Raw genomic sequence first — 15,000 nt, 5'->3', positions numbered from 1 at the left:
CATTACAAAATCCATGAGGAGGATGAACAACATAAGTGACAGAACATTTCCTTGGAATATTTCACTGTTCACTGGAAATTTATTTGATACGACTCCTCTAACATTAACTTTGCACTTTCTATCAATAACACAGGATTCTCCACAAAATTAGCCGGTGCACACCATCAAAGGCTTTTTCATAGTCCACAAATGCCATCAAAAGTGGATTTCTATATTCTACACATTGCTGTACCACATGTCTTAAAAAGAAAATTCGGTCAGTACAACTTCTACCTTTTCTAAATCCTGCTTGTTCATCTCACGGCTTTTCATCGATCTTGCTCTCTAGTCTCTTTAGAATAAGCATTCTGTATATTTTAATGACAACTGACGTGAGTGTGATGCCTCTGTAATTATAGCAATCAGTCAGATCCTTTTTTTTTTTTTTTTTTTTTTTTTTTTTTTTTTTTTTTTTTTTTTTTTTTTTTTCACCAACATCGCTAGCTTCCATTCATCAGGTTTTGCCTTTTCACGCCACATTCTACAGAATAATCTCATACATATTTTAGGAGTCCCTTCATTTTCGGCTAATATCATCTCGACAGTTAATTCATCATATCCAGGGGCTTTCCATCTGTTTAGTTTTTGAGGATAGATTCGACTTCAAACACGCTGAATTCATTCATGGGCACACCAAGGTCTTCCTCAGCTTCAGGTATATAATTCAAATTATTCCCTTCATATCTCTTGTACATGGCCTCACTAAAGTGTTCCATCCAACGTTGCCTTTTTCATCTTTTGTTGTTATAATAGTCCCATCTCTCTTTTTGATGTGTACATGTTTCCTCTTTGCCCCAGTAGAGATTTCATTACTAATTCTATGAGCAATTCTTACGTCATAGCCACTCCCTGAATTCATAGCTTTGTCAGCCTCTCTGCTTTCCGGTCTAAATATTCTCTCCAGCCATTTCTTGCTTTTATTTTGACCTCACTATCAGTACTGGAATACTTAGCATCCTCTACCTTGTAATTTTCATCACTTCCACGAAAACATTCAACAATTAACTTCTGTCTTTGTGTCTTTTATAGTATAGTAGGGTGAGGCACTTTTGGACACCTTTTTAGTAACCTTTGTACAAAATATATATTGATAATTTATGACCAAATTCCAAACATGTTTTCAAGAGAGGGAGGTCTCATCTATAAAAATTGCTTGTTTCATAATCATCAAAGAATTAGAAATTCTCGTATTACAATAATAAAAAAAAATATCTTAGAGGCGAGGCAATTTTGGACAGTGTGGCAATTTTGGACACGTCTGTATTTCTGTTAAGCGCCAACGCTCAGTTGGGCAAACTATGACAATTTGTGGTCCCTATCAATATAAATATGCCAGAAAAAAAAATTATAGACTTACATAAATTTTTGTGTCCGTAATCCAAGATTGTCCAATTTTGCCTCGCGAAGAAAAAAGTGAGAAGTTTGCCTGTCCAATTTTGCCTGACCATGGTTTTGAAAACTGTCCAATTTTGCCTTACTATATGAATATGCAAATCAAACTTTGTATTCGAGCACACAAATATACTTTTATGTATAAATATGCATATATGTAATCATAAAATTTCAAAATAAGACATAAGGGGTGCAGTAAAAGGGGTGTCTGCCCAAGGTGACACCCTAAAAGTGAGTGACACCCTGAGAGTTACATTGAAAAAAAAAAGGTTTCTTTCTAGCTCGATGGTTATGATATGATTTTCAAAAAGCTATTTAATACTGGGGACACTCGTAAAGCTGTTGACACTCAGGGGGTGAAACCTTCAAAAAGATTGACCAAAACATGGTAACATCCTCGAGAGGGGTGTCAACCCAAATGCTAGAAATATCTAAGAAAAAAAAAAAAAAAAACTCTACTATATACATTGTTCCTATAATAATTCACATATCCAAAGGAAAATTTCAGGAATTGAAATAGAATATATTTTCACTGTTCCTGCTAATTTCCATGTTGATAACTGTCATTTTGCCTTTTTGATATGGTGTTAAATGGAGCAACATTAGAGTGAACAGCATGATACATACATCAAGGAGGGGCAAAGCTGATCCCATGAACAATATTCGTCCTAAGTTGTACCTATCCATTTTATTCTTATCATTGTTACCTCATACTATGAACGAGCCATCAAAGATATACTTTTACCTACAAAAGATAGGGATACAATCGAAGATTTAAGAAAAAAAGATGAAATGAAGAAAACTATAAGGAAAAACACAAAGAGAGATAGAAACATGACAAATCATGGAAATACAAAGCAACCAAATATCTCTCGATTCTTTAAGAAAAAATGTCTGCAAACACTAACGTAAATACAAAAAAATCTAGATTGACCAGGGTAGTAAATAGTGATAATTGAACTGCTAGGATAGTCCCGATAGTGAATGATAATGATTTATTTATACCTAAAATAAAAAGAAATAAAAAAGAAATTCAAATTATTTTGGAAGATATTAAGGATCGTCCATTATTTTGCATTGGTAGAGCAACAAAAGGGTTTTTAGAGGAAGAAGGAGGCTAAGTGACTCGCCTTGAGCTAGATGCTCGAAGCCACTGCCCACATATCATCATCATAATCTCCTCCCACGCCTATTGACGCAAAGGGCCTAAATTAGATTTCGCTAGTCGTCTCTATCTTCAGCTGGAGGCCAGTTTAAAGTTTGGTGAACTAATGTCTCTTAGGGAGAACAAAAAGCATCCCCAAACCATCTCCATCTACCCCTCACTATGATCTCATCCACATGTGGCGCTCGAGTAATCTCTCTTAGTTTCATTTCTAATCCTGTCCTGTCATTTAACACTCAATATTCTTCTGAGGGCTTTGTTCTCAAGTCTACAAAATGAGTTTCATTAATATACCAAGATTCACGACCATACAGTAACACCGATCTCACTAAACTAATATGTAGCCTGATTACTATATGTAATTTTAGGCGACCTGATTTACAAATTTGACTTAACATAGCCATCCTCTGATTTGCTTTTTTCAATCTTTCATTAAACTCAAATTTTAAAGCTCCTATATTAGATATCATTGTTCCTAAATATTTAAGTAATTCTACCTCATTAATCTTTTATCCTTCCAAAGATATTTCATCTCCTATTGTATATTCCGTTCTCATCATCTGTCTTTCTTCTATTTATCTCTAGCCCAACCTCGTGATTTTTCATGCATTCTGGTAAGCAAGCTTTGAAAGTCCTGTGGTGTTCTGCTAATTAGGACAGCGTCATCAGCATATAATCAAAAGCTTTTTCATAGCCCACATATACCATCAAAAGTGGAGTTCTATATGCTACATATTGCTGTACCACATGTCTTAAATGAAAATTTGGTCAATACAACTTCTACCTTTCCTAAATCCAGGATGCTGCTGATGCTCAGTTTCTGCTGAAGCACAGTTTTTGGTGAAGGTGCAGAAAAGCGCTGGCGCACAGGAAACCAATGCGTAGGGTGAATATACAAAGAATATGCCAGCCTATTTGGCCCCTATTTTGAGGTACCTTACCTCTAGCATTAGAGGCTCTTTGACCTTTTATTTTGAGGTGCCATACTTCCTACATTAAAGGATATTTAAGCTCTATTTTGAGGTGCCATACCTTTAGTATTAAGGGGTCTATTACTTCTGTTTTGAGGTACTATAATACTAGCATTATATGTTTTTTATCTCTAATTTGAAGTGCTTTACCTTTAGAATTAGAGGCTCTATGGCCTCTATTTTGAGGCTCCTTACTTTTAGCATTAGGGGGTCTTTGACCTCCATTTTGAGGCTCCTTACTTTTAGCATTAGAGGCTCTTTGACCTCTAATTTGAGGTTCCTTACTTTGACCATTAGTGGGTTTTTACCTCTATTTTGAGGCTACTTACATTTAGCATTAGAGGCTCTGTGACCTCCATTTCGAGACTGCTCACTTTTAGCATTAGAGTCTATTTGACCTCTATTTTGAGGCTCCTTTCTTTTAGCATTAGAGAGTCTTTGACCTCTATTTTGAGGCTCATTACCTTTAGCATTAGAGGCTGTTTTACCTCTATTTTTAGCCTCCTTACTTTGAGCATTAGAGGATCTTTGACTTCTATTTTGAGGCTCCTTACGTTTAGCATTAGAGGTTCTCTGACCTCTATTTTGAGACTGCTCACTTTTAGCATTAGTCTCTTTGACCTCTATTTTTAGGCTCCTTACGTTTAGCATTAGAGGGTCTTAGACCTCTATTTTGAGGCTCCTTACATTTAGCATTAGAGGGTCTTTGACCTCTCTTTTGAGGCTTATTACTTTTAGCATTAGAGGGTCTTTGACCTCTATTTTGAGGCTCCTTACGTTTAGCATTAGAGGGTCTTTGACCTCTATTTTGATGCTTATTACTTTTAGCATTAGAGGGTCTTTGACCTCTATTATGAGACTGCTCATTTTCAGCATTAGAGTCTCTTTGACCTCTATTTTGAGGCTCCTCACTTTTAGCATTAGAGGGTCTTTGACCTTTATTTTGAGGCTCCTTACGTTTAGCATTAGAGGGTCTCTGACCTCTATTTTGAAGCTCCTTACTTTTAGCATTAGAGGGTCTTTGACCTCTATTTTGAGGCTCCTTACTTTTAGCATTAGAGGCTCTTTGACCTCTATTTTGAGGCTCCTTACTTTTAGCTTTAGAGTCTCTTTGACCTCTGTTTTGAGGCTCCTTACTTTTAGCATTAGATGGTCTTTGACCTCTATTTTGAGGCTCCTTACTTTTAGAATTAGATGGTCTTTGACCTCTGTTTTGAGGCTCCTTACTTTTAGCATTAGAGGGTCTTTGACCTCTATTTTGAGGCTCCTTAGGTTTAGCATTAAATGGTCTTTGCCCTCTGTTTTGATGTTCCTTACTGTTAGCACTAGAGGCTCTTTGACCTATATTTTGAGGCTCCTTAGGTTTAGCATTAGAGGGTATTTGACCTCTATTTTGAGGCTCCTTACTTTTAGCATTAGAGGGTCTTTGACCTTTATTTTGAGGCTGCTCACTTCTAGCATTAGAATCTCTTTGACCTCTGTTTTGAGGCTCCTTACTTTTAGCATTAGAGGGTCTTTGACCTCTATTTTGAGGCTCCTTACTTTTAGCATTAGATGGTCTTTGACCTCTGTTTTGAGGCTCCTTAATTTTAGCATTAGAGGGTCTTTGGCCTCTATTTTGAGGCTCCTTACTTTTAGCTTTAGAGTCTCTTTGACTTCTATTTTGAGTCTCCTCACTTTTAGCATTAGAGGGTCTTTGACCTCTATTTTGAGGCTCCTTACTTTTAGCTTTAGAGACTCTTTGACTTCTATTTTGAGGCTCCTCACTTTTAGCATTAGAGGGTCTTTGACCTCTATTTTGAGGCTCCTTAGGTTTAGCATTAAATGGTCTTTGCCCTCTGTTTTGATGTTCCTTACTTTTAGCATTAGAGGCTCTTTTTTACCTCTATTTTGAGGCTCCTTACTTTTAGCTTTAGAGTATCTTTGACCTCTATTTTGAGGCTCCTTACTTTTAGCTTTAGAGTCTCTTTGACCTCTATTCTGAGGCTCCTTACTTTTAGCATTAGAGTCTCTTTGACCTCTATTTTGAGGCTCCTTACGTTTAGCATTAGATGGTCTTTGACCTCTGTTTTGAGGCTCCTTACTTTTAGCATTAGATGGTCTTTGACCTCTGTTTTGAGGCTCCTTACTTTTAGCATTAGAGGGTCTTTGACCTCTATTTTGAGGCTCCCTAGGTTTAGCATTAAATGGTCTTTGCCCTCTGTTTTGATGTTCCTTACTTTTAGCACTAGAGGCTCTTTGACCTATATTTTGAGGCTTCTTAGGTTTAGCATTAGAGGGTATTTGACCTCTGTTTTGAGGCTCCTTACTTTTAGCATTAGAGGGTCTTTGACCTTTATTTTGAGGCTGCTCACTTCTAGCATTAGAATCTTTTTCACCTCTATTTTTAGGCTCCTTACTTTTAGCATTAGAGGCTCTTTAACCTCTATTTTGAGGCTCCTAACTTTTAGCATTAGAGTCTCTTTGACCTCTATTTTGAGGCTCCTTACTTTTAGCTTTAGAGTCTCTTTGACCTCTGTTTTGAGGTTCCTTACTTTTAGCGTTAGAGGGTCTTTGACCTCTATTTTGAGGCTCCTTAGGTTTAGCATTAAATGGTCTTTGCCCTGTTTTGATGTTCCTTACTTTTAGCACTAGAGGCTCTTTGACCTCTTTATTTTGAGGCTCCTTAGGTTTAGCATTAGAGGGTATTTGACCTCTATTTTGAGGCTCCTTACTTTTAGCATTATAGGGTCTTTGACCTCTATTTTGAGGCTGCTCACTTCTAGCATTAGAGGGTCTTTGACCTCTATTTTGAGGCTCCTTACTTTTAGCATTAGAGGCTCTTTGACCTCTAATTTGAGGCTCCTTACATTTAACAATAGAGGCTCCTTGACCTATTTTGAGGCTCCTTACTTTTAGCGTTAGAGGCTCTTTAACCTCTATTTTGAGGCTCCTTACTTTTAGCATTAGAGGGTCTTTGACCTCGATTTTGAGGTGCAGTATCTCCTGCATTAGAGGCTCTTTGACCTCTATTTTGAGGCTCCTTACGTTTAGCATTAGAGGGTCTTTGATCTCTATTTTGAGGCTCCTTACTTTTATCATTAGAGGCTCTTTGACCTCTAATTTGAGGCTTCATACTTATAGCATTAGAGGCTCTATGACCTCTATTTTGAGGCTCCTTACTTTTATCATTAGACGCTTTTTGACCTCTTATTTTGAGGCTCCTTACTTTTAGCATTAGAGGGTCTTTGACCTCTATTTTGAGGCTTCTTATGTTTAGCATTAGAGGTTCTTTGACCTCTATTTTGAGGCTCCTCACCTTTAGCATTAGAGGCTGTTTGACCTATTTTGAGGCTCCTTACTTTTAGCATTAGAGGCTCTTTCACCTATATTTTTAGGCTCCATACTTTAAGCATTAGAGAATCTTTGACCTCTATTTTGAGGCTTCTTACGTTTAACATTAGAGGCTCTCTGACCTCTATTTTCAGGCTCCTTATTTTTAGCATTAGAGGCTGTTTGACCTCTATTTTGAGGCTCCTTACTTTTAGCATTAGAAGCTCTTTGACCTCTATTTTGAGGCTCCTTACTTTGAGTATTAGAGGCTCTTTGACCTCTATTTTGAGGCTTCTTACGTTTAGCATTAGAGGGTCTTTGACCTCTGTTTTGAGGCTCCTTACTTTCAGTATTAGAGGTTCTTTGACCTCTATTTTGAGGCTCCTTACTTTTAGCATTAGAGGGTCTTTGACCTCTATTTTTAGGCTCCTTACTTTTAACATTAGAGGCTCTTTGACCTCTGTTTTGAGGCTCCTTACTTTTAGCATTAGAGGTTCTTTGACCTCTATTTTGAGGTCCTATACTCTAGCATTAGAGTTTATTTGACCTCTATTTGAATTCCCTTACCTCTAACATTAAAACCTCTTTGACATCTATTTTGGGTGCTTTATTTCTAGCACTAAAGGCTCTTTGAGACCTCTGTTTTAAGGCGACTAACCGCTAATAGTAGAGGCTATTTGACCTCAATTTTTAGGTGACTTACCTCTATAATTGAAGGCTATTTTTTATGCTTCTTCATATAAAGGCCTTCCTTCTCTATTCTCTTCTGTCTTTTATAGTTTTTCAAGATCTTCTTTGCTTAGTTCGCCAGTCTCCTTCGAGATTTCAAGAGACATTTCAGTGCTGCTTATCCTCGGTTCGTCAGATTCCTCGGAGAAATCGATGACTTTCATGTCTTTACCTATAAGGGCGATGGGTTAAGACATGGATGCCATTGATTTCTCGGCATACACTATACGTCATCATACTAAAGTCAATGAAGAGCAACACAATATATTTACCAATGCCGTCCTGATATGTTCTATCTTCAATGCCAAATTTTGAAGAAACACACGTCGCTCACCGCTTTGCACCAATGCAATCCAATTATAGGACATCGTCGCTAAACCGCAAGCAAATTATCCTTCAAGGCACTTACATTATGATCTTCAAAGCTCGCCAACTTCGGCAGCACCTATTCAAACTATCTGTAGATGAAGGTGTTCCGAATAGCCTCCAGTTCACCCTGTAGCTGTAACAAAATTATCACAGTCAGTTACCTGGTTCGCCAGAACGCGAGCTGTGAGTAAAGTGAAATCCTCCTCCCAATGTTCACTGTGTAAACTTCCATAACTACAATACATACAGATCGTGAGGTGTTGCAAGGTATGTTTAAAAAAAGAAAAAGAGAGATCAGGTCTTCAGAAGTCTTTTGGAATCCGGAGCGGAGACCGTTCAGAACTGTTCCGGGAAGATTCCATTCTGGAGTCATTCAGAACTCTATGCTAAGTCAACGGCTATTTCTTCTGAAGTCATTTGGAGAGGAGATTCAGGAAGGTTTTTTTCCGAAATCGTTCAGAGATTTCTGGAATCATTCAGAATTCCATGCTAAGTCTATGGAAATTTCTTCTGAATTCTTTTGGAGATGCACGAAGATTTTCTCCCGAAGCCGTTTAGGACTCGCGAAAAATTCTCTTTTTTTCTCTGGTTTCAATAGGCCCTAATAGCTTATAATAATAATAATAATAATAATAATAATAATAATAATAATAATAATAATAATAATAATAATAATAATAATAATAAACTACGTGATTTGAATTATGAATTTGAGTCAGAAAGGTCGGAAATCGATCAATGCTTGGATAGGAAGATGAAAAACAATTATTACAAATCTCTCTCTCTCTCTCTCTCTCTCTCTCTCTCTCTCTCTCTCTCTCTCTCTCTCTCTCTCTCTCTCTCTCTCTCTCTCTATATATATATATATATATATATATATATATATATATATATATATTATAGACTTATATGTAGCATTTAATCATAATTAATTTTCGGGTATTTTTTTTCAATCATTACCATTATAATTATTATTATTATTATTATTATTATTATTATTATTATTATTATTATTATTATCATAATAATCTAAGCTATAACATTAGTTGGAAAATCTTTGCTGATCATGGCGATACGCAAACTCTTTCACCGGGGTATAGTACATATATTGTATATGATATGAATTGATATGATTACAAGCCAGATATTACATTAAGGTGGTGATTGTGTAGTTAAACGAATGGTCATGGTGTGTACGTTTTGTCTGAATGAGAGAAACGGTCCAAGGAATAGATTGATTTTTTCTTTCAAGGGGAGAATTAACCAAGGTGACACCATGGTTTGTAAGGCCACAGAATTGCTAAGATTGCCTGGAATAATGATGGGTAGAGTTTAGCCTGGGATAATAAAATATGTGGAATACTAGAAAGTTCTTTTTGTTTATAGTGCAGTGTGAATGTTATTGGTATACCATTTTGCATATAGAAAGGCCGAAATATATCCATAAGAAGAGCGCTCAATGTACACAATACTCATTTTCTTATGTCTTCTTGCCCCTATGTTTTCTCTCCTTATCTCCCCTTTTAAGTGGAACCTACCTCTCAGAGTGGGGCAAAGTAAATCATTAATTTGGGCCTCTCACCTGTCTCGTACGTGTCACGCGAATCTCTCTCTCTCTCTCTCTCTCTCTCTCTCTCTCTCTCTCTCTCAGCTATACAAAACCATTGTAGCTGCCACTTTTACCAGCCCCTGAGACTCTCTCTCTCTCTCTCTCTCTCTCTCTCTCTCTCTCTCTCTCTCTCTCTCCATTTTATAATTGAAGTACCATGTAACGCTCTTTTCATCTTTGTGAGACGATTTTTCACCACTTCGATTTTTATTCAAATAATTTTTTTTTCTTTCCTGTTTATGCAGTCTTTCTCCTTTTGTTTCTAATACTTACTCTCCAGAACAATGCTTATAGCACTGAACCGCCAACTCCCTCCATAATCATAGGTGTTTTTTTTTTTGGGGGGGTGGGGGGCCGGGTGCGTTATTTATTCATTTACATTTTTTACAAATATCTCAATGGTTTTTTTTTTAGCATATCTCTTTCTTCTTCTTCTTCTTCTTCTTCTTCTTCTTCTTCTTCTTCTTCTTCTTCTTCTTCTTCTTCTATAATAAATATCACGAGTTAATGGTTATTGCTTTCGTTTAACCGGTATAATTTGTGTATATACAGCCTGATTTTTATATGTAATTTCAAGCGATTTGATTTTCAAATTTTACATAATCTAGCCATTGTCTGATTTGTGTTTTTCAATCTTTCATTAAAGTCAAATTCTAAAGATCCTGTATTAGAGATCACATTTTCTATATATTTAAATGATTCCACCTCATTAATCCTTCCTCTTTCCAATGACATTTCATCTTCTATTGCATATTCCGTTCTCATTATGTCTGTCTTTCTTCTATTTAACTTGAGACCAACCTCATGTGATATTTCATGTACTCTGGTAAGCAAGCTTTGCAAGTTGTGTTGTTCTGCTAATAAGGACGGCGTTATCTGAATACTCTAGGTCAGCTAATTTCCTTTTACCAATCCAGTCCAATCCTTCTCCACCATCCTCAACTGTTCTATGCATTACAAAATCCATGAGGAGGATAAACAACTTAGGGGACAACACATTTCCTTGGAGTGCTCCACTGTTCACTAGAAATTCATTTGATAGGACTCCACTAACATTAACTTTGCACTTTCTATGCTCATGAACATATTTAATCAAATTTACATATGTAAGAGGAACTCCACAATAACACAGGACTTTCAAAAAAAATTGGGCGGTGCACACTATCAAAGGCTTTTTCATAGTCCACAAATGCCATCAAAAGTAGATTTCTTTATTCTACACATTGCTGTACTACATGTCTTGAAATGAAAATTTGATCAGTACAACTTCTATCTTTTCTAAATCCTGCTTGTTCATCTCTCAGCATTTCATCGATCTTTCTCTCTAGTCTCTTTAGAATGAGCATTCTATATATTTTCAAGACAACTGACGTAAGTGTGATGCACATTATCAAACTTTCATTTCAAGTTCTTTCCTTTGTCCTAACTGGATCTTTTTTTTTTTCGGAATCCACCGTTCTCTATCAATGCCACACATATATGATTCAGCTTACTGTTGGTGGGAGCTCGCCCAACCATGTTTTGGCTTACTCTCGTTATAAATGCTGTCTAAGCTCAAAAGCTTCAATAAATCGACTCTGACTTCCCTGTCGCTCTTAATTCTCTACTTCACTATTCAGCTTGTTCACGTTATGAATCTCTCTCTCTCTCTCTCTCTCTCTCTCTCTCTCTCTCTCTCTCTCTCTCTCTCTCTCTCTCTCTCTCTGAAAGGATCTATGTAGCATAGGATTGTCCCTCTAATTTTTCCCCAAACCATCCTGTCAGTGGCTTTCATAACTGCTTTTATGAAATATTTATAGATCTTAACATTTTTTGTTTATACTCTCATTACTTTATAAATTGATGGATTATGTAAATCGAAAGCGTATTTAAATTCAAATAATTCTTCTGGATTTGGACCTCAAAATCTACAGTGAACCAAAGTTGGATTCCAGCAAAGCTCCCACAACTGAATGTGAAAAAAAAAGTAGACGATTATTCAGGACTCTTTTACTATTTTTATCTTCAACTGCACCTCATTTCAATTATATTGGGAAGTTTTATTCGTATATCATTAACATGTCTATAGCAGTGGCTATAAAATATGAGCTGGCATAGTAATATATTAATGAGCTCGAACATTGACGTTCGTTTTTACAAGACAAATGGGTTTTCGTCCGCAGAAAATGTAAATATCCATGGCAGTGTTATTATTATTATTATTATTATTATTATTATTATTATTATTATTATTATTATTATTATTATTATTCTTATTATTATTAAATGCTAAGCTAAAACCCTAGTTGGAAAAGCAGGATGCTATAAACCAAGGGGCTCCAACAGGGAAAATAGCCCAGTGAGGAAAGGAAATAAATTAAAATAAAATATTTTAAGCATAGTAACAACATTAAGGAATAGCGTTTATGTTTATAAATATGGTTATGTATTACATAGAAATACTTTGGGGCAACTATATAGCTGTTAGACGCTTCTTTAGCATTCCGTGAAGGTTGTTGGAATTATTGAAGTCAACTCCATTCTTGGAACCACCATGTTTCGTGTGATTAAAAAATTTTCTTTTGGATCATTTTTAGTTTCATTTGTTTTATTTTAGATTCACCAGCTCACGGAATGATAGAACTTGTTGCAATTGCCTTTATGTCGAACAGATCGACATAAGTCTCGTTTCGTAGTTTACATATGACCTATCTATTTTAACAGCGTGATTGATCATGGGAAATTTTATTTTCTTCCTTTAAATTTTTCATAATGAACATAATGACCAATAACGAATATAGTAAATTAAAATTTAAGCAAAAGCTATCTGCTATCATACTTTTTCAGTAGATTAATCTTTTCTAGTGGGAGATTTCAAGTACATTTAATCTCCTATTGTTTCAAAATCGATACATATATATTTCATTATCCTGAATGTTCTTGGAAGAGAATTAATATGACTTGGTATAATTTTATATCTGGCGTTTTTGTCCGTCAGAGATTGAGATTCTGCTGAATAACCTTTTTTTTTCTATCATTCTTTCATAATCCACTAAAGGTCATAATGCCTGTTTGTAGATATAACAGATTTAACCTTGTATTTACTATGTAGATTTGAAAATGTGCATATTGTTTAGCAAAAGTTAAATGAATGATGGGAAATTTGACCTGAAAAAGCATAACACTTGTTCTGCAATGGGCGTAGATTTTTCTTTGTAGAGGAATCAAAAGAAATACATTAATGTTATGTTCAGGATTTGTGTGAGAGAGAGAGAGAGAGAGAGAGAGAGAGAGAGAGAGAGAGAGAGAAATATTCTGCACAAATGTGATTATGAAACAACTTGGATCATTTTCAGCATTTTTGCAGTTTACCCAACTTTTACAAAGTCATTATTAATAGTAAACATTTTTACGTATAAATGTTGAATTTTTTAATAATTGGTAAGATTGTATCAAATTCCACAGAGATATTTATATAGAAAGACAGAGAATACCAGTAGGTTCATTAAAAGAACCCGCAACACATGAAAATATATTTTTGTGTTATTTTATAAAGTACACACCATATCACAGACAATTGACCTTTGCACGTATATTTATACATATATACATGTGTACATATATGTATGCATATATTTATATACAAAATAACTGATAGCTATCTTACGCTTTATAACCGGACAGGCACAAATACAAATACTGTTCGAGTCTAATATTTGTTTATCAAAATAATTAAAACATCTGTTTCACGTTGAAATCTGGGCAGTTAAGCTTACCTGTATTTAGTTCAAGAAGGATCAGGATTTGCACGGGGTAACTCGACGCTGAATAGAGAGCCGAAATATGACGTCACATTATCACGTTCTGGTTCACAACTGGTTCAGGTGCTCACTGACCTACTTACAAGTGTCCTAACACGGCCACCCTTTCACTTGACATTTCCAGTCATTCTCCAATTTGAACAGGGCATTTTGTGTATTATTTGTCATCAGAGAAGTAGGAAATCAGCTGTATTATAATGTGGATCATTCTGAGCAGTTTACGTTTGAACCAGCTTGGCCGTTGCATGGTAACTGACGTCATGACTTCGCCTCCCTATTCCGTGTGCTTGTGCTTGCTATGGGAAGGCTAGATATTTGTGCAGAGTTAATTTACACCTACGCCATCGTCTCTCCACAGTTGTGTCCCAATCCTGCGAACGTAATTTCCTGCATAACAACAATGGGCGAACGTCATGGCGCGTTCAGTAGCCCGACGGCGTTCCCTGTTGTCATATCCTCTTTTGAGCTGAACGTTCGATACCCGAGGCTCTTCATGATGCTCTTGCAATGGTACTGGGTTTTGATCACGTCCTCGAACTTCATGACCTTCATCCAGCGCCCCACGCGCGTCTTGGGGTCGTGTCTCGTGCTCCACGGCTCGTCCTCGTCTGAGGTCAGGTGATCGTCCAGGTAGTCCTTGACCCGCTTGTGGAACGTCAACCCGGCGAACTTCAGGACCTCCTTGCTCTTCTCGTAAGGATTCTTAGCCAGGTCCTCGTAGCGCAGGAGCATCACCTGCAAGGGGTACTCCTCCTTCAGGACGAGGTAGGTGCTGAAGTCCACCAGGATGTCGGAGCAGAGGTAGCCGGGGTCCTTGCAGGCGCGCGTCTCGCACCAGGTGACGCTGCTGATCCTTGAATTCATAACGGCTCTGGGATCCCGCACGAGCCACACGAGGCGCACCTTGGGATCCTTCAGGAGCGGCGCCAGGAGCTCCAGCCGAGCCCGGACGACCTTCATGACGTGGATGGGGAAGAGGGAGCACAGCCTGCCCAGGGTATCCGCGTTGTAGCATTTGGAACGGGGCATGGCGCTGCACATGGACCAGAGGCGCGTGTTTCGGGTGAACATGTCGTGGTTGACGAAGGCGAATTTGAGGTACTCGTCCAGGTTGTGGTAGTCGCAGTGCAGGATGCCACTCAGCAGATCCTGTACCTCGTTCTAATGGGCGGCGGAGGTCGTAAAGATGGCAGAAGGGAAGAGCCAAGAAAGAAAGAGTATCTGTTAGTAAATATTCGTTAATTTTATCCTCTTAAAAGGATAGGAAATCGGTCAGTGATTAAATTTATTCTTACTTTACTTTACTTACTTTGATGGCTGCTTTTCCGGTCTCATACAGCAGGGGAACCCCACTCTCTACAGGACCTATACATATACTGTGGAATTATGTTTATTAATAAGCAACAAACAGGTAATTCAAGCATAACTGGTGACATTACCGGTACGACTGCTGATGATAGAAATTTCTTTAATGATAATTACGCCATGATGTAAAAATATTGACTTACTACTTGTGAATGGCTAAGTGAGATCAGCGCGGATTGCTTAATGCTTATACGTACAAACAAACATATATTATGGATACATGTAGAATTCCGTCCATGCATTAACCCA

The 15,000-nt window shown here is 37.1% G+C and overlaps 2 protein-coding genes across 3 annotated transcripts in view; one reads left to right on the top strand and one right to left on the bottom strand.

Moving 5' to 3' along the window:
- The window catches only part of LOC137624474 (carbohydrate sulfotransferase 1-like), a 167,555-nt gene that overhangs the window by 102,888 nt on the left and 49,667 nt on the right, over positions 1-15,000 (top strand). The gene's annotated exons all lie outside the window — the stretch shown is intronic.
- The window catches only part of LOC137624776 (carbohydrate sulfotransferase 1-like), a 14,064-nt gene continuing 12,162 nt past the window's right edge, over positions 13,099-15,000 (bottom strand). The window contains exon 4 of the mRNA XM_068355727.1: positions 13,099-14,547. Coding sequence (XP_068211828.1) covers positions 13,798-14,547 — 750 coding nt within the window. The 3' untranslated portion in view covers positions 13,099-13,797. The remainder of the gene's footprint in view (positions 14,548-15,000) is intronic.

This window comes from Palaemon carinicauda, chromosome 31 (assembly GCF_036898095.1).
Source record: "Palaemon carinicauda isolate YSFRI2023 chromosome 31, ASM3689809v2, whole genome shotgun sequence".
NCBI classification, from domain to species: domain Eukaryota; kingdom Metazoa; phylum Arthropoda; class Malacostraca; order Decapoda; family Palaemonidae; genus Palaemon; species Palaemon carinicauda.
The sequence above is the reverse complement of the archived record's forward strand: the minus strand, read 5'-3'. Positions and strand labels throughout refer to the sequence as shown.